The following is a 24,159-nucleotide window of genomic DNA, read 5'->3' on the forward strand; positions in this document are numbered from 1 at the left end:
GAGCTCAGGCCTTGAGACTGCTTGCCCAAGGGCATGGCCATGGTCTTACTCACCTGATACTGCATGGGCCCCTTTGATGGGACTTTGTTGCCAATCTGGGGGAAGTTAACTGTGTTCCTCTTCCCCTTTGTGTCCACAAAAGGGAACGCCGTGTTACTTGGAATCTACAGAAGGGGAAAGTGAACAGCTTACAGACATCCCAGGAAGGAATCATATTCTCCGTTATCTCCTCTATCCTTAACTCCACAGCAACGTGGTGGCACCTAACCTAGGTTCATGAGGACAAGCAGATTCCAGAGATCCGAGTCTTCAGTCTACCAGGTAGGCTGTGGGTTGGAATCCTACCACTATTAGTACTAGTACTGATGAACTGTAGACCTCCAGTAGGTCCCATTGACTTTCTAAGCTTCGTTTATTTCACTGCTACCACGGTAACAAAATGAGGCAGGAGCTACCTCTTAAAGCGTTTTATGAGAAAATATATGTAAAATGTGCTAGCTAGTATTAGCACCATTGCAATACTGGAGACCCAAAAAACCCATCTCCTGCCAGAATGTTCCCCTCCAATCCCCCCAGTTAAGAAATAGTATGCTTCAATGTGTCTCCCAAATTAAGCATTTGTCTGACTTTCATACAATGCACTGAAAATGTGGAGAAGTTCCTCCATATTCCTGAACGTATGAATGCAACACAAACCCCAATCTTCTCTATGGATACACTATAATTTAATCCCTATTATCTTGCATTGATTGGTTTATGTGTTGATTGGTAGAGAGTTCATCTGTCAATACATAGCCATAATTATAGTGTGGTTGTTGTTAAACAAAATGGCCTGCTAAACTATCCCAACCATCCGATAACCTTCACCCTTTCTTAGAGAAAGGGTACTAGCCATCACCCCCCTACCTTTTGTGGACATCGGTTCACTCTCAGCTTCTTGTTCTTGGAGGATGGCTTCTGGAGGTGACCCAAAGGCTTACTCTCAACCTGGGGTAAGGTGGAAGAGAACTGAAATAAAACTTGGCTGCTTTCATCCCAAGCCATGTGAACTTTTTTTTCCATTATGATAAAGTAGCCTTGAAACTAATTCTCCTAACTTGAAAGTTACAACAAATCCAGAGAAGCTAAGAGAAGTACTCAGTGGATATATGAATGAAGTGCTCGGTGAATGTATGAATGAAGTACTCAGTGAATGTATGATTGAAGTACTCAATGAATGCATGAATTAATTGCTATCCAAACAAATGTTCTTTCCAGAAGGGTGGATCACAGACTGATTTAGCCTATGATTAAAAAAGAAAAGAAAGAAAATTGTGTAAGACCAAGTGGGGAGATATTTGCTTGTAGTTCCAACATGTGGATAACTGAGACAGGAGTTCTGGGTCAGCCTAACTATAAAGCAAGATCTTATCTAAAAAACAAAGCCATCAATATAGCTTTTTCATCAACAAAATATTGTCTAGAATCCTTGGACATGGAAGGAATAAAATCCAAGCTGTTCTTGCTCATTAGACAATAAAACACTTATAATCTCGCCCAGAACTTTACCATCAATGTGCTGAAAGATACCTTAGTGGAACCTGCTAGAATCTAAGTGACCAGCCTTAATGCCCATGATCTGATTAGAAGAGAGTTCACATTTATAAAGGGATGGGAGGGGATATCAAATCCTGGCTTAGCATGCATCACGGGTGGAACATGCCCACCGTGGAAGTACTTGGGACTCACTGCGTGCTACTGTGTAGATAAAGAGTCTGCGCATCCATTCCATGATCCCATTATAAGCAGAACAGTGAACCTGAATTCTGTGGTTGTTATTATTAGAGATAGGATTAAAATTTAAGTAGAAAATAATATAGAGACAGAACCACCTCTCTAAAATTTGGCAATTGGGTACAATACTTGAATTTATTATCCTCTGGCTAGGCCCTCCTCAGAGCTGTACTGATGGGGACTGTTTCAATAGTCAACTGTGATCTCCTAGACTTCAGAAGAGGACTGAAGGAAAGGAGATACTTGGGGAATGGTGTGGTCTTAGACAACATTGGTTAATTTGCTAATGTAAGAGAAATTCAGGATTTGCCTGTCTGTTGAGTGGGCCATGGTATCGGGGAAATATCACAAATTAATTTTAAATCTCAAAGGATCCTAATTAAGTGTGTTTGGGGGGATTAAAACACATAAATGGTCACCAATATCAACAAGCTGGCCTTGATAATGTGACAGAGAGACTGGCAAATTAACAGTAATTATATTAACAATATGCATCTTAGACTATCAAAGGGCATGACAATGAGTGTCATCACAACGGGAGCTGTCAGTGTAAGAACTACAATCCTGGGAGCAGAGAGAGTTGCAAGCCATGTTGGTTGAGAGGGAGGAAAGCGTGCTATCAAATGAAGCCATCATTTCTGGCATGTACCAGGAATCTCTACTGCCATACTGTGTTGTCTGCAGCTTGGGGCTGATTGTGCGAAGCATTGAAAGTTAAGCTAAGAAACCTGGTCGCTATCCTATGGGCAACAATGGCCCACTGCCAGTTTATATTGTATGTGCAGAGTTTCAGAGTTTCTTTAGTAGTGATATGGAATAAAACGACTCTCATGGACATGAAGACTTGGAAATTACCTCCCTCTCCCACCCTCCCTCTTTTGTATTTTTACACTAGTATTACAGGCAGACACAAGCAGGTCTGGTGACAGTTCTTAATTTGACAACTCCACTTATCACTAAACTTGGACAGTTATCAGTCGTTCCTCATGGAGTATGGATGGAAACAGTATCAGTAAAATTCTCACAGTGCTGTTGTGAGAACTAAAGAGATGTGTGTAACATGCAGAGACTGGTACCTTGCACACACTGACACTGCCAGCTAGAACTTCTTTCCCTTGGCTGGGAAGAGCCCAGAGTGATCTTGCTCATTTTCCATGAAACTGAAAAAGCTATGAACACAGACCAGATGGATAAAGAAAAGGAGGAGGAGGAGGAAGAGGAAGAGGAAGAGGAAGAGGAAGAGGAAGAGGAGGGGGAGGGGGAGGGGGAGGGGGAGGAGGAGGGGGAGGAGGAGGAGGAGAAGGAGGAGAAGAAGAAGAAGAAGAAGAAGAAGAAGAAGAAGAAGAAGAAGAAGAAGAAGAAGAAGAAGAAGAAGAAGAAGAAGAAGAAGAAGAAGAAGAAGGAGAAACAGTAGCAGGAGCAGCCACCACCATGGACTTAAAGGATCATAATGTTTAACTCAAGAAAAGAATAAAATAAAACTTGAACAAGAAGAAGAAGAAGAAGAAGAAGAAGAAGAAGAAGAAGAAGAAGAAGAAGAAGAAGAAGAAGAAGAAGAAGAAGAAGAAGAAGAAGAAGAAGAAGAAGAAGAAGAAACAGTAGCAGCAGCAGCCACCACCATGGACTTAAAGGATCATAATGTTTAACTCAAGAAAAGAATAAAATAAAACTTCAGAGAAATAAGTTCAGACCACATAATAGGTCACAAATCAGGCCTCAACAGATTCAAAAATATTGAAATTGTCCCATGTATCCTATCAGATCACCATGCACTAAGGCTGATCTTCAATAACAAAATAAATAACAGAAAGCCAACATTCACATGGAAACTGAACAACACTCTTCTCAATGATACCTTGGTCAAGGAAGGAATAAAGAAAGAAATTAAAGACTTTTTAGAGTTTAATGAAAATGAAGCCACAACGTACCCAAACCTTTGGGACACAATGAAAGCATTTCTAAGAGGGAAACTCATAGCTATGAGTGCCTTCAAGAAAAAACGGGAGAGAGCACATACTAGCAGCTTGACAACACATCTAAAAGCTCTAGAAAAAAAGGAAGCAAATTCACCCAAGAGGAGTAGACGGCAGGAAATAATCAAACTCAGGGGTGAAATCAACCAAGTGGAAACAAGAAGAACTATTCAAAGAATTAACCAAACGAGGAGTTGGTTCTTTGAGAAAATCAACAAGATAGATAAACCCTTAGCTAGACTCACTAAAGGGCACAGGGACAAAATCCTAATTAACAAAATCAGAAATGAAAAGGGAGACATAACAACAGATCCTGAAGAAATCCAAAACACCATCAGATCCTTCTACAAAAGGCTATACTCAACAAAACTGGAAAACCTGGATGAAATGGACAAATTTCTGGACAGATACCAGGTACCAAAGTTGAATCAGGATCAAGTTGACCTTCTAAACAGTCCCATATCCCCTAAAGAAATAGAAGCAGTTATTAATAGTCTCCCAGCCAAAAAAAGCCCAGGACCAGACGGGTTTAGTGCAGAGTTCTATCAGACCTTCAAAGAAGATCTAACTCCAGTTCTGCACAAACTTTTTCACAAGATAGAAGTAGAAGGTATTCTACCCAACTCATTTTATGAAGCCACTATTACTCTGATACCTAAACCACAGAAAGATCCAACAAACATAGAGAACTTCAGACCAATTTCTCTTATGAACATCGATGCAAAAATCCTTAATAAAATTCTCGCTAACCGAATCCAAGAACACATTAAAGCAATCATCCATCCTGACCAAGTAGGTTTTATTCCAGGGATGCAGGGATGGTTTAATATACGAAAATCCATCAATGTAATCCATTATATAAACAAACTCAAAGACAAAAACCACATGATCATCTCGTTAGATGCAGAAAAAGCATTTGACAAGATCCAACACCCATTCATGATAAAAGTTCTGGAAAGATCAGGAATTCAAGGCCAATACCTAAACATGATAAAAGCAATCTACAGCAAACCAGTAGCCAACATCAAAGTAAATGGAGAGAAGCTGGAAGCAATCCCACTAAAATCAGGGACTAGACAAGGCTGCCCACTTTCTCCCTACCTTTTCAACATAGTACTTGAAGTATTAGCCAGAGCAATTCGACAACAAAAGGAGATCAAGGGGATACAAATTGGAAAAGAGGAAGTCAAAATATCACTTTTTGCAGATGATATGATAGTATATATAAGTGACCCTAAAAATTCCAACAGAGAACTCCTAAACCTGATAAACAGCTTCGGTGAAGTAGCTGGATATAAAATTAACTCAAACAAGTCAATGGCCTTTCTCTACACAAAGAATAAACAGGCTGAGAAAGAAATTAGGGAAACAACACCCTTCTCAATAGCCACAAATAATATAAAATATCTCGGCGTGACTCTAACGAAGGAAGTGAAAGATCTGTATGATAAAAACTTCAAGTCCCTGAAGAAAGAAATTAAAGAAGATCTCAGAAGATGGAAAGATCTCCCATGCTCATGGATTGGCAGGACCAACATTGTAAAAATGGCTATCTTGCCAAAAGCAATCTACAGATTCAATGCAATCCCCATTAAAATTCCAACTCAATTCTTCAACGAATTAGAAGGAGCAATTTGCAAATTCATCTGGAATAACAAAAAACCGAGGATAGCAAAAACTCTTCTCAAGGATAAAAGAACCTCTGGTGGAATCACCATGCCTGACCTAAAGCTTTACTACAGAGCAATTGTGATAAAAACTGCATGGTACTGGTATAGAGACAGACAAGTGGACCAATGGAATAGAATTGAAGACCCAGAAATGAACCCACACACCTATGGTCACTTGATCTTCGACAAGGGAGCCAAAACCATCCAGTGGAAGAAAGAAAGACAGCATTTTCAACAATTGGTGCTGGCACAACTGGTTGTTATCATGTAGAAGAATGCGAATCGATCCATACTTATCTCCTTGTACTAAGGTCAAATCTAAGTGGATCAAGGAACTTCACATAAAACCAGAGACACTGAAACTTATAGAGGAGAAAGTGGGGAAAAGCCTTGAAGATATGGGCACAGGGGAAAAATTCCTGAACAGAACAGCAATGGCTTGTGCTGTAAGATCGAGAATTGACAAATGGGACCTAATGAAACTCCAAAGTTTCTGCAAGGCAAAAGACACTGTCTATAAGACAAAAAGACCACCAACAGACTGGGAAAGGATCTTTACCTATCCTAAATCAGATAGGGGACTAATATCCAACATATATAAAGAACTCAAGAAGGTGGACCTCAGAAAATCAAATAACCCCCTTAAAAAATGGGGCTCAGAACTGAACAAAGAATTCTCACCTGAGGAATACCGAATGGCAGAGAAGCACCTGAAAAAATGTTCAACATCCTTAATCATCAGGGAAATGCAAATCAAAACAACCCTGAGATTCCACCTCACACCAGTGAGAATGGCTAAGATCAAAAATTCAGGTGACAGCAGATGCTGGCGAGGATGTGGAGAAAGAGGAACACTCCTCCATTGTTGGTGGGATTGCAGGCTTGTACAACCACTCTGGAAATCAGTCTGGCGGTTCCTCAGAAAATTGGACATAGTACTACCGGAGGATCCAGCAATACCTCTCCTGGGCATATATCCAGAAGAAGCCCCAACTGGTAAGAAGGACACATGCTCCACTATGTTCATAGCAGCCTTATTTATAATAGCCAGAAACTGGAAAGAACCCAGATGCCCCTCAACAGAGGAATGGATACAGAAAATGTGGTACATCTACACAATGGAGTACTACTCAGCTATTAAAAAGAATGAATTTATGAAATTCCTAGCCAAATGGATGGACCTGGAGAGCATCATCCTGAGTGAGGTAACACAATCACAAAGGAACTCACACAATATGTACTCACTGATAAGTGGATACTAGCCCAAAACCTAGGACACCCACGATATAAGATACAATTTCCTAAACACATGAAACTCAAGAAAAATGAAGACTGAAGTGTGGACACTATGCCCCTCCTTAGAAGTGGGAACAAAACACCCATGGAAGGAGTTACAGAAACAAAGTTTGGAGCTGAGATGAAAGGATGGACCATGTAGAGACTGCCATATCCAGGGATCCACCCCATAATCAGCATCCAAACGCTGACACCATTGCATATACTAGCAAGATTTTATCGAAAGGACCCAGATGTAGCTGTCTCTTGTGAGACTATGCCGGGGCCTAGCAAACACAGAAGTGGATGCTCACAGTCAGCTAATGGATGGATCACAGGGCTCCCAATGGAGGAGCTAGAGAAAGTACCCAAGGAGCTAAAGGGATCTTCAACCCTATAGGTGGAACAACATTATGAACTAACCAGTACCCCTGAGCTCTTGACTCTAGCTGCATATGTATCAAAAGATGGCCTAGTCGGCCATCACTGGAAAGAGAGGCCCATTGGACACGCAGACTTTGTGTGCCCCGGTACAGGGGAACGCCAGGGCCAAAGGGGGGGAGTGGGTGGGTAGGGGAGTGGGGGTGGGTGGGTAAGGGGGACTTTTGGTATAGCATTGGAAATGTAAATGAGCTAAATACCTAATAAAAAATGGAAAAAAAAAAAAAAAAAAAAAAAAAAAAAAGAAATAAGTTCAGATTCTGCCAAACATATGCACTGTGACTGGAAAGATGGCAGGTTTCTTCCCATTGGGATGGAGACTTACAGACCAGTGAGGCTTCATCAGCACCACCATCATGTTATAGTTGACTAGGACTAGATAGAGAAGAACTCGTGTTTAACTTAACATATGTACAGGGGGCTACACAGAAATACTTCAGTACAGGTATAGATACATAGATTCTCTCTCTCTCTCTCTCTCTCTCTCTCTTTCTCTCTCTCTCTCTCTCTCTCTTACACACACACACACACACACACACAGAGAGAGAGAGAGAGAGAGAGAGAGAGAGAGAGAGAGAGAGAGAGAGAGAGAGAGAAGGGGGCCTCAGAAAGTGCTGTGTTGGACCAGATTATAGACTTGCAGACCATTTTTTTCCAGCAACTTCCTCAAGAGGCTCAATGTCTCCTCACACCTCATTCTGCCTTGCATTCCCAAGGGACAAGAGGAAGCGGTTGTGTTTTCACACAGCCATGATGGAAAACAAAATTCTCCTCGCAGGCAGTGCACTTTCTAGGGCCCTCATTGCTTTGTTCTCAGTTAACGAATCTCCATTGAATGTAGTTGAAGGGGCTGAGGGACTAGAAAAAAGTGGTCTGTGTTAGGAAACCAACTCCAGAAAAGCCCAAACAGGGAAGCGTCCATTCCTCAGAGACCTATTTACCAGAATGAAGAAGGCGTATAGAAGAATGGAATCCCCAGGGCCACACAAAGCACACAGATGGGTGAGATCCTCAGTATGACCCCAGTGTCCTTCATCAACGACATCCTGTCACAATTTATCACACTAAGTCCCAAGTGAACATGCACACCCTCTCCCACCTCAGATGAAATGGTCTGTGCAGTTTACACGGGCCACAGGGGAACCTATGTCCCATGCCTCCCTCTAAGAGCTGAAGGACAATGGCTGTCTTCTGCCTTTAGAGCTTAGTCCTAACAGGATCCCAAGATGCATCTCCTAGTCTTATTACCTCCGACTGAGCCTTGGACGTCCTCATCTGTGAAGTCTGGAGAAGAAAGCACATAGGCTCTAGGCAGGCGTCAGGTTCCCTGGTCCCCTGCCCCTGGGCTACCTAGCTTGTTTAGAAGGGCACCATCAAACAGCCCTGCCTTAGTCATTCCTCACAGGTTATTTCTCTTTTTCCTCAAATGGTTCCTCCTCCTTCTCTTCACCCTCCTCCTCTTCTACCTCCTCCTCCTTCCTCTTCCTCTTCTACCTTCTCCTCCTCCTCTTCCTCCTCTTTCTCCTCCCCTTCCTCCTCCTCCAACCCGCCCCCCCCCCCAGAAAAAAAAATCCCCAGAGCTTGGGTGAGTCTGGCAGGCAGATGAGGCTCAGGTTGTCTCCCATCAGCTCACAGCTTCCTCCCTGCAGGTTCCACAATCCTCTCCCAAAGGCCAGAAAACCCAGCGTTCAAAACAAATGCTTAACATAAGGAGGCGGTGTGACGATGATCGAGAAGAGAAATCCTTAGGGAATTGATACAGAACACAATTTAAATGGATGACGAGGCCCAACCAAGCCAGACTAAGAGCTGGGAAAGGGGAAGGCACCTTGACCCTGCAGCCCAGCTGAGAGACTAGCTGCAGACCTCAGCTAATCAAGGTTTCTGTCTGCCTGCCACTTCCACCTAAGAGTCCATGCTGAAAGCCCCTTGCTGTGCCTGGGAAGCCCAGAATGCCTAGGCAGGAAGGAACTGTCTTCTGCCCCCCCACCCCCACCCCCGGCAAGGAGGGACTCTGGAGACCCATTAAGGGAATGAACATGACCTTCCACAGGGGAACAGCAGCTCCTCACGTCATGGAGGCAGTGTCCTCCCAAGGGACCTGCACACTAGCCCCGGGGCCATACATGAGAGAAGAGCAGGAAGCTAAGTCTGGAAGCCCAGAGACCTGGAGTCATTTCCTACTTCTCTTAGTGACTGGAATTGGGGAAGGCACATCTCCTTATGACTTCATTATTGGAGCTTGGATCATCGTGGTGCAAGGGTCAATCTGAGGAATTTGTTGCAGAATGGCCTTGTTTTACAAGTGGATAAAGAGAAGCCAAGATTATCCAAATAAGTTGTCCAAGGTAATTCCCAACGGGGCACCCTGCCAAACACACACACACACACACACACACACACACACACACACACACACACACACACACACTGGGGCAAACTTGAGTCTGGAACTTAAGCCCTCAAATACCTGCTACCTTTTCTGACTTCATCCTAGTCTGCTACAAAACCAAGCAATAAGGACACAAACTATTTCTCCTTTGAAGTTATCAAATTAAAATTAAGTTCAGGAGGCTGAAGCAGGTAAAAAGCACTTTCAGAAAATGCAGGTTTGGTTCCCAGCATCCTCAGTGCTGTGAGACAAAAATGATGCCCTTCTGGCACAGATGGCTAACGCCACTCCGGCAGACGGTCTGGTTGCTTTTGAAAACAGTACATTGTAGCCTTAACCTACAATTGGCCAATCACACTCTTGCTATTCACCCAAATGAATTGGTCTATGTACACTAAAACGTGCACATGCGTGTTCCACAGTAGCACGATTCATAACTGGTAAGCAATAAAAACAACCAAGAGTCCTTTGGTTGGTGAATAAGCAAGCTGTTACATCCATGAAATGCTGTGTTAGTTATCAACAAAGGGAAATGTCACCAAGTCACAAACCGAGAAGCACTTTTACTGACAACTGAAGAATCCATTTAGAGAGGCTGCATGCTAGCTAGGATCCTAACTATGTGATATTCTGGAAAAGGGGAAACAATTGGCATAGGAAAATCGGTGGCTAGGGATGTCCTAGGAGAGGAGATACAGACAAATAGGGGGGAGAATGGGGAGCCGATGAATCTATCCTGTGTGATACTATGATCATAAATATACACGACATTATGCGCTGTCAAAATTTCTGCACAAGACAAAGGGCAAAGTCACGCATAAACTATGGCCTTTGGTTGATAATTACTTACCAGGATTGCTTCATCAATTGCTTCAACAACTACACACTACCATAGATCCATAGATGCCAACAATAGGAAGACCTTGACATATGATGGGGGAGTTTTGACCTTCTTCATTTCCCATAGATCCAAAACTGATGTATTCAGTATGTGAAAACACCCAAGTCAAAAACCTTGTAAAGTCCACTTGGCAAAGGGCTAGAGGACAGCACATGTAAAACATCCTATACTTGATAAGGAAAAGGTGACACCACAGAAAAACTCTTTATGGAATAAGTCACAAGATGACCCCTTGCAGAAGAGGACACAAAAGGCCAATGAACAGATGACGGGAAGTTCAGCCTCATTAATACAACCATCTAAGTGCAAGTTGGAAACAGTCGAAATGCCACTTAGAGCTACAAAGTGGGCGGATGAAACACCCTCAGGATGAACTGACCCAAATGGCAAGAAGGTGAAACTTGTGTGCATTGCTGGGCAATACACATTGATACCAGAGTTGGGAGACAATTTGCAATATCTGCTTAAGTTTAGAATCCTCATATATCATCATCTAGTATGCCCAATCCTGGATAGTCTAGAAACATGACCACAGTTTTGATAGGGGACATCCATGAGCATGCTCAAAGCAGCACACACAGGAGAGCAATGGGATCTTAGATGCAAGACTCAAGAGAATGATGATCACAGAGTGGGCAATGAACATGACATGGGAAGTGATACTCAGGGGACTTCTTGCTGTGCTGGGTGCACTGGAGGGTCATTGTATATTGTTCTTTATCATCTACAAACATTTTATAATAGACTTCAATAGGCATTATAACGGCAATCAGTTTTGAAAAGCATCCACGAATTACAGAATAAATCTCAAGTCCTGATTTCAGCTTTTATTAGCAGGCCAGCTTTAGATACCTTGTTTAGTCTCTTGGGGGGGGGGCTCAGTTTCCTCCTCTGTGAAATGGGGAAGATTACCTCAACACAGATGTAAAGAGAAAATAAGAGAAGCCGAAGCCACATTGCCTTTCTAACGTCTCATTATCCTCCCTGTCACACATGATGTTTCCCATCCTAGATGTGATGTCCTCTTGCTCTGCTGAGTCCCAGCACTTAGAGAGGTGCTCTCTGAGGCCAGCTTATATTAACAGCCCTTTCGCAGCAACTGATGGTCATCTCAAACCTTTGTTCTCCTCTCTGCAAAGTGGGGCGGCAGTGGGAGTGAAGGCAGAGGAAGGAGGAACGGGTACTCACCATGTAGATCTCAGGAGGAAGAGTGGGGCCCTGGGGAGAGGGGGGAGGAAACGTAAGTGTTTTCCTCCAGGATGCTAAGTCTCCACAGAGGTACCACTGAAGAGTAGACTAGACCTCGAATTCACCGCCTAGCCATTCTAGTGGATGCCTTTATTTTAAATGTTCTGTGACCACAACGAGTTCTTCCCCTGAACCTTTCGTTTGCATTTGAACTCTGCGTGGATAACCTAGATATCACTGTGCCACACAACCAAGTTAGACCCAACTGACAGGCACAACCTTGACTCTGTGCTCCAGTCAGTTTTGATTGGGATTTCCAACCCTTTGCAGCAGAAGGTGGTTGGCTCGGTGTTTTGTTTTGTTTTCGTTTTGATTTCTCTTGGGCTCTTTGGCTGTAGAATGGTGACGAGACACAGACAGACAGAAGACAGAAATGGAAAGTCTAGGGTACTTCCTTCTACTGCGTGAGATTCAGTTCCTGTCTCTCACAAGAAACTGCTTTCTATTCAACAGAGAGGGAGGGCATGTGTGTTCAGGATCTGCCAGCCAGAGACTTCATGCTCTCATCAATACCTCATTAATTAATCCATACCACTCTTTAATACTGTCTGCCATGTTACAAGAAGCAGTTAACACCCTCATCTCACAGGTAATATACAATTCTATATATTGATGTATGTATATGAGTACAGTGTCACTGTCTTCAGACACACCATAAGAGGGTATCATATCCCATTACAGATGGTTGTGAGCCACCATGTGATTACTGGGAATTGAACTCAGGACCTCTCCAAGAGCACTCAGTGCTCTTAACTGATGAGCCATCTCCCCAGCCCTGTTTATTGTTTTTGAGATAGGGTTTCATGCAGTCCAGGCTGGCTTTGAACTCCCGCTGCAGCTGAGGATGACCTTGAATTTCGGACCCTTCTGTTTTCCACTACCAAGTGTTAGAACTACAGGTGTGAGCCACCACACCTGGCATGTAAATGGGTATTTGTGTCTACCTAATAGAAGTGAACTTTAAATTTTTTAAATTTATTTTACTTTTAAAATACTTTATTTTTATTTTATGTATATTGCTATTTTGCCTGAATGTATGTCTCTGTGATGGTGTTGGAGCCCTCAAAACTGTAGTTACAAGTAGGAATGGACTGCCCTGTAGGTGCTGGAAATTGAACCAGGTCCTTTGGAAGATCGGTCGGTACTCTTTTTTTTTCGGTCAGTACTCTTAACCACTGAGCCATCTCTCTGGCCTCAGAGCATTTTTTTTATTTATATTTTATTTTAGTTTTTGATGATGATGGTGGTGGTGATGGTGTGTGTGTCTGTGTGTGCACATGTGTACTGCACGCATGTACTGGTAGAGGACAGAGGTACCGGATGCCCTGGAGCTTGAGTTACAGGCAGAGTAAACTTGGGTCCTCTGCATAGCATTCAATGCCCTTAGTTGGCAAACCATCTCCCAGCCCAAGAAGAACTTTTCCTTAAACAAAGCATCAGTAACTCTGAGAGACTTCAGTGGTCTAGAAAATTTCCCCAGGCAGGTCAGGATGTGCAGCCAAAGTTGATGGTATGGCCCATTCCATCTCTTCAGCACCCCACATCCAAAAAGGCTGAAGAAAAACACCAATCCAGGCCTTTACTATTGCAATGGTTGGAAATGCCAGTCAAAGTTGTAGAGTACAAAGCCAAGGTGTCCTTTGCTGTATGACGCTCAAGTCTATCCACTGCCCCAGGTCGTCTCTACCACACTCAGCATTTAACTTTGATCAGACCTCTGGCCTTTATCTAAGGGGTCTTGGGATTAAAAATCATAAGAGCTTGCTGGTCTGTTTTATTTTTCAGTCTGTGGCTTTTGTTGTTTCTTTGTTCTTAAGGGTGTCTTATTCTGTAGCCTATGCTGACCTAGAACCCACCACATAGTCCAGGCTGGCCTCAGAATGGAGGCTGTACTCCTAACCCAGCTTCCAGAGTGCTGGAATTGTAGGCATGAGTCACAGTACCTTTTAAAAATATGCCCATCCTTAGAACGATGTCAAATATGTAAATAACTGTAGAGGACATGGGTGAGCGAATATACTCCAAGTGCCAGTCTGTGCTAGGGAGTATCCTGACACAGGAAACCTCTGCTGCCTGTCAAGTGTCCCTTGTAAAGCAGGTGGAACAAATAAATGCAGTACTTTCTAAATAGCCACATTGGCAGAAGTAAAGAGAAACACCATTATTTTAAATGAATCAACATACAATTATCACACAGCTTTTCTTGATGCATTCATTAACATGCTATAAAATCCACCTATTTTTTAAAAAGATATTCTATGCTCCTTTTTGAGGGGAGACCAGGTCTTTGAAACAGACAATGGACTTCACATCTCCATATGGGTTATCCAGAGTTCCACAGCTTCAGATGGTCAGTAGTGTCATATTGGGCGGTCCCACTTTAGAGCATAGGATAGACAGTACACAAGCAAACAAAGATGGGGAGGGAAGGCCCAAGGAAGTGACAGTCATGTACTGGGTTAAGGGACTTAAGAAAAGCAGCAGCCTAACAAGGCCCTGTGCTTCTGATGCTAACAGCAGAAAGTGTTTGTCTAGCACAATTCTAGACAAACTTCATCACATCTCTCTTTGAGCTTTCGGGAAAATTCTAAAATCATGTTGTAAATGAACAGAACATCCTTGCTTGGGCTGCTCTCCCTCATGACAATGACCTGACTCATTGGGGTCCTAGTGCTCCCCAAGTCTCATAAGCCAACTACACTAAAGACTCAGAAATGCCAGGAAGCTCCAGCTACAGGCTGACAGGAGTGACATCCAGTCCCCATACCTGCATTCCAGAGAAACTAATGCAGAACTTTCCCCTGGTTTAGAGAAGACTGGCAATACTGTGGAATCTCCTCTTGCTAAAGGACCAACCTCTATTGTCCAGTGCTGTCTCAATACAGGTGAACTCAAAACAGTGTTTTCTGAGATAGGCCATGGCCTTAACCTCACTATGTAGCTGAGGATGTCCTTGTAGGCAGATCCCTCTGCCTTCACCCCAAGGGCTGAGATTACAGGCATGTGTCAACAAGCCCAGTCAATTTTTAAAAATACTCTCTCAATCTAATCAAAGCATTCCTAATTCGTTTTTACTATTTTATTTTAATATATAAGGGTGCTTTGCCTGCATGTATGTCTGTGCACCACATGTGTGCGGTGCTCATGGAAGCCAGGAAAAGGGTTGGAGTCCCTGGAACTCAAATTGCAGAGTTTGTGAGCTGGTATGTAGGTGCTAGGAATAGAACCCAGGTATTCTGAAAGAGCAGTCAGTACTCTTAATTGCTGAGCCATCTCTAACCACCATGTCTGACGATTTTTAAAATATCACATTTTAAATAGTTTCTTATTTTAACTATATGTATATGGATTGTGTATGTACACATGTGTACAGGTACGTGTGGAGAAGTGTCAGATCCTCTTGGAGCTATAATTATCGGCAGTTGTGAACCACTTAACGTGGATCGTAGGAGCTGAACTCCTGCCCACCTGAAGGCTAGGAGGTGCTTGACTCATTTCTCCAGCTCTTTGTTTTGTTTTGTTTTGTGTGTGTGTGTGTGTGTGTGTGTGTGTGTGTGTGTGTGTGTGTGTGTGTGTGCGCGCGCGCGCGCATGTGCTCATGAACACACATGTGGAAGCCAAATTTCAGTGTCAGGTGTCTTCCTCAGTCTCCTTCCACCTGACAGAAGTGACTGTAGAGGGCAGTGTGAAGAAATTTCTGCTTTTCTTTTAGTTGTTCAAAGTTTTTTGGAATAACTGTCATGTAATTTGCTTCCCTTGAAATTTCATTATCTTTCTTTATCTTTCTTTCTTTCTTTCTTTCTTTCTTTCTTTCTTTCTTTCTTTCTTTCTTTCTTTCTTTCTTTCTTCCTTCCTTCCTTCCTTCCTTCCTTCCTTCCTTTCTTTCTTTCTTTCTTTCTTTCTTTCTTTCTTTCTGTTTGAGACAAGATTTCATAATAGTGCAGGTCGGCTTAGAACTCACTGCTTCGCTGAGAACGCCCCAGAACTCCTGACTCTCCTGCTTCCACTTCTAAGCAAGCACCTCTGCGCCCAGCTCATCACATTGCTTTGCTTACAGAAAGGATGTTACAAAGCAACGTTTAACAGATGCCTCTTAACTCAGAGGCAAAGAACAGTGCGATCAAGACTGCAGATTTGACTTCTTCCTTGCACTCTCCGTCTCCCCCCTCCCCCACTTGTCTCAGTTTGTTCTCCTCATTTGTCATCAGTTTTCCCATCTGTGAAATGAAGAGCACACTTGCCTCTTGGTCTCATCAACCAAGGCAAGTTCAAGAAACTTAAACCACTCCAAGGTGAAAGCTCCTTATGTTCACTGCTTCTCTGTCACTGGCAGAACTTAAAGGGGGAAAGATCTGTTTAGCTCATGAATTCAGAGGTTTTAGTACATGTGGCCCAAGGGACACAGCAGAGCAAGCCACGTGATGGCTGCTGAGAGTGGGCTCAGAGAGAGATGAAGGCTTTCTCCATCCCTTCCATTGCAGGCTGGCACCTAGCCTGTGGGATGGGGCTGCCCACATTCAGGAAGGGGTTTCCCATTTTAGTTAATTCTCTCTGGACTCTCTCACAGATGTGCCCAACGTGTGCTTCTGAAGTCTACCATGGGCTACGTAAGCCAGTCAGGTGGCAGTGAGCGTTATTTAGGGTACGCCTAGCTCTCATTGATTTGATACTCATGTGTCCCCTTAAACTGTCCCTGTCCCTCAGTTGCTCATTCCCATCTAGTAATGCAAAAATGCATCCAGTCCATTGCCCAGAGCTCCCTAAGACTTAACAGTCTCAGCATTATTCAAAAATACAAGCCCAAAGTCTCTTCCAATCACTGGAAGTACAGGCTTGCGCCAACAAACCTGGCTGGATTCATTTTGTGAATTATAATCTTGGGGTTCTGGGAAGCTCAACCAGAAACACTACTCAGAGGAGGTGACATGGAATCCTAGGTCTAGGGAGGTGGCAAGTAACCTCTGGAGCCGTCACAGAGGCTGCTAACCCTGGAGCCTCTGACCAGAGATGCAGGGTTTCATAGTTGAATGATTTGGGCCCAAGCTTTCTGCAAAACATTCTTTGAAAAGATCCTAAACGGTGGAATATTTTGAACAGCCTAAGTGGTACTATATTGAAAAAAAAATCTCCCCTTTATTTGTTTCACAGATGGTAAACATGGTTACTACATCCTGGCCTAATTTCTATGCTGTGCCTTTCATTAAGTTTTGAGGCTGAAAGGACAAAAAACAAAAAAACAAAAACAATTATGCCTTTGTCAGGAAAAAGAACATATTTTCTGGAAATGATCTTGAACATTTATTGTGAACGACAATGGAATAGTCTGAGGTAGTTCTCAGGTAGACAGAAAGGAGACGCAGGAACTGTGGAGGAGTCATTCGTCCAGCAGCTTCTCCAATGCTAGTCACCTGTTTAATGCAGGCCTCACAAGGTTGGCTGCTTTCTCCTTTGAGTCCACCATGATGGGTAATCCTGACTGTCAACTTGATGGGATTCAGAACCACCCAGGAGACAAATCTCTGCATATGTCTGGGTGAGCGCTTCCAGGGAGCTTTCACTGGGAAGACCTCCCCGAAAGGGGTCAGCAGCATCTGGATGCCCCATACTCCCCCCCACCCCCCCAGTACGTGCTTAGGTGGGAGAGTCGCCCTGGGTCCAGGGCTCTCCACATCTTCCTGGAGACATCTCAGCTCCTCGAGTGTGACACGATGATGCTTACCTTCACAGAGGTGAAACTCTGCTTCTTCCTTGCTTTCAAAATTGGGAAGGTTGTCAAACTGCGTTTCCTTGCCTTGTTTGTATCCATTGAAGTCCTGCAAGAGAGAGGGGGGGAGGGGGAGAGAGAGAGAGAGAGGAATAAAGTTGGCTCTAGGCATGGAGGTATATGCCTATAATGCCAGCACTGATGATCTCAAGTTCAAGGCTACCCTGAGCTACATAATTAGATCCTGTCTCAAAGGTGGTGGTGGTGGAGGTGTTGGTGTTGGTGCTGATGTTGGTAGTGATGATGGTGATGATGATGATGGTGGTGGTGATAATACAATAGCAACGTGGCAACATGGGTAAAATACAAATAAAGTCCAACATACTTTTGGATGAACAAAAGCAAAGGAGTTTAGAGAAAAGCAGGGGTAGCCTACAGCAAGGGCGAGCTCAGCTTCTCTTGCATCCCTTCTTGGGTTCAGGAAAGACAGGACTACAGAGGGAGAGGCAAGAGCCAAGGGGCCAAGGGGCCAAGGGGCCAAGGGGCCAAGGGGCCAAGGGGCCAAGGGGCCAAGGGGCCAAGGGGCCAAGGGGCTAAGGAGCAGGAGGGTAAAGTCAGGTGGCTGCAGTTACAACAGCCAGCCTGGAGTCCATTTCCCCAGCTGCCTGCAAAACCAACCGCATTGTCTTACACACAGTATGGCTACATTATACATACAGTAGGCTGCTACTGATTTCATGTCTACAGAAAGAGAGAACTATACCTGATGCCTGTCACTATTTTTGTACCTGCCTCATTCAGAGCACAATTACATAACTAATGAACTTGTTGCAAGATGAGAAAAAAAAAAAGACTTGTATAAGGTTATAGAATCTAAACAGATTTGTGGAAAGCAAGTCAAAGAGGACTCTCAGGACATTTTTAGTTCTTGTTAGTTGTGGAGTACTGTTGAAATTCTTCTTTGTCTCATGAAGTCTCTCTGTTGCCTCCAGCTCTGGCAAGAAAAATGGCATTTGAAAGATACAAGAAACGAGGCCAGTATGGTGCTCAGTGTAAAGTCGTTATTATAGTTTTTAGCTTTTGCAGACATTATAACCAACCAGTAATGGCAACACTATGACTTTCCAGTTATTCACAGAAGTGAAGACAAGTCAGATAATAAGTGTGATGAAACCTTTACTGAGGAATTAGATATTTAAAAAAACAAGATGTTACTTTCACTCTATCTAGTGGGAATTTAAAATATGACACATATACTTTCTGAAACATGATAGTTTAAAACGAGGTTGGCTTTGCTATGTCCATGGCAAGCAGAATGGAGAACTGAGTTAATGAAACAAACCAACCAACCCAAAGCAAAAACCTCCCTCCAAGGAATAGAGATGGAGAGGTGACAAGAATTTCCAGCTTTGCTGGGCATGATGGTAGACATGCCTGCTACACCAGCACTTGAGAGGCTAGGGTAGGAAGATGGCAAGTTGGAGGCCAGCCACACAGTGGTACCCTCTTTCAGAAAAAAAAAAAAGATGTTAGGGATCACATCATGTAGCTCATGCTCAAATCATTTTCTTCAGTCTCTCAAACAGCTGGGACAACAGGATCATGCCATTGTTTCTAACTACAGGATACACACACACACATACACACAGAAAGAGAGAGAGAGAGAGAGAGAGACAGACAGACAGACAGACAGACAGACAGAGAGACAGGGAAACAGTGTGTACATGATAATAATGATAATAATATGAAAGTCATTTGAAATAATTTACTTCTCTGATTAATTTCTCTGAATAATCTACTTCCTTCTATATTTTGTAGAATCATTTGCTGAATGAGTTCTGATAACCTAGCCATAATCTCTGCCCCTAAGGCAAATTCATGGTGCAAGAGAGGAGACAGGGGATAAATGTCAGGAGTGTGTGCAGAATGCATTGTCCACTGTCTTGGCGATGTGAGGTCCAGCTGGGAGCGCTGAGGCAGCCTTCCAGAAGAACATGGTAGAGCATCATTGAAGAACAAGCAGAGAGGTCAGAGTCAAGGGCAGATGGGCAAGGCACACAGAGAAGAAAGTATGAAGGAGCATTTGCTGGCTTGTCCAGGAATTGCAAGTAGCCCTGAGACGTTCAGAAGCACTATATATATATGGGAAGGGTCACATAGCCCAGGTTAGTCTGTGGCCAGTGTGGTCTTTCTACAGCTGGACTGACATGGTACCTCTGTGTTTTAGGGCCACCTCATGGCAATGCCATGGCGCACAGCTTGGAGGGACTTGGTTTGGAAGCTGTTCTATGAACTTAATGGCAGATAGATAGGGACTCAGTTAAGCAGGGTCAGAGGGGCGTTTGGACTAGGAAATAAGCTGAGAGATGGCCTTGAACTGGATAAAGAGCATTGGCCAGCTCCAAACACGGAAGAAATGAAGAAAGTTTCTCCTGTCAGGGCTCTGTGCCACATCTTCCTTTGTGGACTTCACAAAGAAAGTGGGTGTTGTAAGTACAGTCTTCATACAGTTGGGGGTCTCTCCTCTGCTCCCCCTCTCTAGCAGCTGAAGGTAAAGAAGGCCTGCAGATGATGCTGAAGGACTTTGCAGCCTCACGTGTGTGCTTCCAGGACTCCCATGAGCCATTTGGTCTTCTCTGTACTCCAGTCCCTCATGTGTAAAATGACAAACCTGGACCAGATGAACTCTCAGGACCCTTCTAGTAATAATTCTAATCTTACAAAACAAGGTCAGGCAGAACACACACACACACACACACACACACACACACACACACACACACCCCACACACTGTGCTGTGAGCTATTCCTAGCCTGTCTTCCTGGTGATTATCACATATTCTGAGTTTCCATATATGCATTATCTGGCTTTTAATTGTACCTCAGAACTTTGCAAATGCTTTTTAGTCTTTAGACTATGTTAGGAGGGTTACGGGTGTGTAGCTCAGTGGTGGAGCACATTCCAAGCTCCGGGGGGTCCACTGAAGCACAGTGCACAAAAGCTGCAGTGAGTTTCATAGGAAATGAAATAAAATGACCTAATAAATTACATTATTTTCAAATAAATTAATTTTAGTTAGTTGAGATTAATTACATTTTAAAAATAAAATTACTTTAAAAATTACATTTTATTACAGGAATGATTGAAGACAATACACTTAGCTTATTGCTGCAGGGATGAGCATTTGCAAAATGAATCTAAAATGTAGATTCGCACACATTCATGTACAGGGTAGAAGCTCCTGCCCTCCCAAGCCACTCTCTCCTCCTGGATTTAGCAGCACTTTCCAAGAGGAATTCACGTTGTCATGACTTTAGTGTCACTTAGTTATCCCAGAAAGCTGCTTAAGTTTTTGTCTCACCTTGATCCTGAGTCTCGTGGAGCTAGGGGTGGTGAGCTGCCTTTTATTATTTTCAATTCCTTGCAAGGCTGAGCGTGGTGATGGGTCTCTAGTGAAACCTCTGTGTACATTTGCTGGAAGAGGAGAGAGCTGAGAGAACTTAGATGAATTCACCAAAGAAGTCAGGGCATCAACCGAGCCCTGACGACTGTGCTCAGGGTGAAGGATGACAGATAAGGAAATGGACTCCTTGTTCTCAAGAAGTCTGGAATCGGGGAGCCTCAGAGGTGTCAGCATTACTGTTACTAAAATTGTGTTGTGTGGCATTTTAAACGTGTGCATTTGTACCTAAAGGACACTCACGTCCAAAAGGAAAATATGTCTCTTGAGGTTACCTCGTGCGACTTCGTTATTCTTACTTGCAGTCTGCGGTGGCTTGATCTTTATGTCCTCAGGATTGTCCTCGGGATAGATGTGGTGGTAGCATTTAGAGTTAACCTGTTTAATGTACTTGAGACAAGGCCAATTCAACTCCTCAGCCCTTCTACGTGAGTCCCTGAACCCTTCATGATCCAGTGACCTAATCATAAGGGCTGGAGGTTTGCGAACCCTTACACCTACGCCCTCACCTAGCACAGCGGCTTTGGGTCTGATGCGTACCTATCAGTGCTGGAGTGGTCCTGAGACAGAGACAGTTTTCCCCGATAGCCCACTTTATACTCAGATCTTAATTTACACTTGGTGGGTGCTTATCGGAGGGTAATGATATTACACAAGATATTCCCTCCCACTGTTCCTTGCTATCCTCAGAAAAGCACAGAGAGCGGATCTATTCTCCTTTCTGTTCAAGATTTCTTTAATTTATACAACATAGAAAATCTTGGTTTTCTCTCCTACACCTGCTTCACCCCAGGCACCCTGTGGGGCTTTGCCCACCTTTCCTTCCATGATAGAGCATCCATCCCACATTGTCCTTATTTTATGGAATCTCTCCTAAAGTGGCTACTGTTTCCAGGAATATAGTGTTCTTACCATCCCTAGGTAGTGTATTTATTACATCCCTGCTGATCCTGGTGGCTTGATGAATATAGCCTATACTAGCCTTTTCTTCTTTTTAGATGAGTGCTAGGGTCAGCTAAAATCATAATTCACTGCCTCGGGATCTTGCACATTTGAGAAGTAGGCATTTTAGCTCAGGTGTAAACAATTTGGAGTTGGTGAGGGCAAAGTCAGAGAAGTGGTTGCCATATTGCCAGACGTGACTTCAGGTTCCCATCTTCTCCTGGGTATTGAAAGTTTAAATCCCAGAATCAGTAAGGCATGGCCCAGAATCTCACTCTGTAGCCCAAGCTGGCCGGACATTTGCTGTGTTGCAATGTTGACCAGGCTGGCCTCAAACTTAAAGGTCTCTTGACTCAGAGATTACAGGAGTAGGCCATGTTCGAAGATTCCTTAGAATTCGACCATCCCCATCTCATCCCTCAGGCAAAAAACAAAGGACATTCTCATGAGATGTTTCCCAGTTTTCAATCTTTATCCAAAGTGTGAGTTAAGACTGGGGAAGCTGGTGTTTTTTAAAATCATGTCTGAAAGAACAATGTTTCCTAAGTCCCAGCAGGCCTGGATATTTCAGACAGTGAACGCTCAGAGGGTGTGGAGCCACCACCTTAAGTAAACTATGTTGCTAAGTACTGGGGTTTTTCCTGCAGTGCAAACAAGTGAGGGAAGTTGATCTGGGCTTGTGATCCATACGGTCCTTGGTACACTCTGTGTCAAAGGACTGGGGTGTGTGTCTGTGTGTATGTCTGTGTCTTTGTGCTGTGTGTGAAAGAGACAACGATACCACGTGCAGAGACGGTGTGAAAAAGAATCTGCTCCATGCCCCAAGTTGCTAGAGTCAGGACCATTCCCCGCCCCCATTCTGGCACTCAGCGGGAGTCCCTAACACAGTGTTCCTTTAGTAGGAGTCAGGATGCAGGCGAGCCGCAGCTGGCAAGAGCTAAACCTCTTCTCCTTCGCGCACCCGGCCCAGCCCTCGCTCTTACTTCCCTTCTCCCTTTCCACTTGCCCCTTGAGGACCCAGCCCTAGTTGGCTCAGGGTTTGCGCCCATCGCAAGCCTCTTCTCTTAGGCGCTTACTCTGTCCGGGTGAGGGCAGGAAGTCGGAGGAGCTGCATCCGGCTGTCACAGACAGGGATCCCTGCAGAGGTTTAGGAGGAACCCTCAACCAGGCGCAGAGGGGCCACACCCTCCTAGCGTTGCTGTAGAAACCGCTCAGGCCCTTTTTGTGACTCTGAGCTGAATAGGCTTACCCCACTTAAGGCCCAAACCATCTTTCGCATAGGCCAAAAGAATACATCTCTCCCCAACCTCGTTTTCTCTCTCCAATTCATGGATCACCCAAGGTATGAGTGAAATCCCAGGACCCTGAGATTAAAGTTGGCTGGACAGGCCAGACTGGAAAATTTCTAAGATCTTTCAAAAACAGTATGTGGAAGTAGATAAAAGCCCTGGATAGAATTTTCTTATAAGATGTACACTTCGACTGTACTAAGTTTCAGAAAGAACCACATGGAACTGTGACAGTGGCATGTCCTGATGGGCTCTGATACCAGGAAGGGACTCACTGAAAAGAAGCAGAGTTGAGTTTAGCGTTCAAGTCCTTAGACATTTAGCTGAGTACCCGAGGCAGCTGTGACGGGCAGACTGCGGTGTTTATGTGGTTCCCCAGGAAGCTGTTCATTCTGACTTAATGTTTGAGACAAGTTTCACTACATAGCCCTGGTTGGCCTGGAACTGTGTAGACCAAGCTGGCCTTGAGCTGGTAGGGAAGCATCGTCCTCTACTAGGATTAAAGGTGTGTGTCACCATAGCCTGTTCATGCTTTTATTTTGGGAATGCAGTGTCAGTAACGTCTTGAATGGATACACAACGGGGTGAGGAGTAGCAGCGAGGACCAGTCCATCAGAACACAGATAGACCAAAGCACAGGCATGATACGGTGGCGAGTGTAACATGAGAGAGCTACAGTGAGTCAAGGAGTAATCTGCTCTTTGGGTATGATGATTGGGGTAGGTAAGACCAAGCGAGGAAGAGGTGCGACCGCGGCCAGCAACTGATGGTTATTAACCCTTGTAGCTAGGCCGGTTTTAACACACTTTGAAGTTTTTATTTAGTGTGTCTGAGTATGTATTACATATGTACATGCACCACTGGAGTGCAGGTGCCCGTGGAGTCTAGAAGAGGGTGTTAGATCTGCTGAAGTGGAGATTCAGGCAGTTTTAAGCCACCTGATATGGGTGCTGGAAAACAAACCTGCGTTCTGTGCAAGAGCCGCAAGCGCCTTTAAGCACTGAGCCATCTCTCTCCAGCTTCTGAGGGACCTTATGACTACAAAGAAATAATGCGAATCATAATAAAACCCAAGTCCCTCCAGTGAGTA

At 44.0% G+C, this 24,159-nt stretch overlaps 1 protein-coding gene across 7 annotated transcripts in view; it reads right to left on the bottom strand.

The window, feature by feature from the left end:
- Positions 1 to 23,190, bottom strand: part of Dyrk4 (dual-specificity tyrosine-(Y)-phosphorylation regulated kinase 4) — a 46,064-nt gene extending 22,874 nt beyond the window's left edge. Inside the window, exons 1-6 of one of the 7 annotated variants that reach the window (XM_011241104.2) lie at positions 22,857 to 23,186; positions 20,740 to 20,868; positions 17,393 to 17,486; positions 11,614 to 11,643; positions 907 to 987; positions 54 to 164 (exon numbers count right to left, since the gene is read on the bottom strand). In XM_011241104.2, the coding sequence (XP_011239406.1) occupies positions 54 to 164; positions 907 to 987; positions 11,614 to 11,643; positions 17,393 to 17,486; positions 20,740 to 20,868; positions 22,857 to 22,894 (483 nt within the window). In that variant the 5' untranslated portion in view covers positions 22,895 to 23,186. Of the gene's footprint in view, positions 1 to 53; positions 165 to 906; positions 988 to 8,380; positions 8,555 to 11,613; positions 11,644 to 17,392; positions 17,487 to 20,739; positions 20,869 to 22,856 lie in introns of those variants that run through there. The other 6 variants (XM_006505253.1, XM_011241107.2, XM_011241105.2 and 3 more) reach the window with 6 other exon arrangements.
- Positions 23,191 to 24,159: the final 969 nt, after the last annotated feature.

Source organism: Mus musculus, chromosome 6, assembly GCF_000001635.26.
Source record: "Mus musculus strain C57BL/6J chromosome 6, GRCm38.p6 C57BL/6J".
NCBI classification, from domain to species: Eukaryota; Metazoa; Chordata; class Mammalia; order Rodentia; family Muridae; genus Mus; species Mus musculus.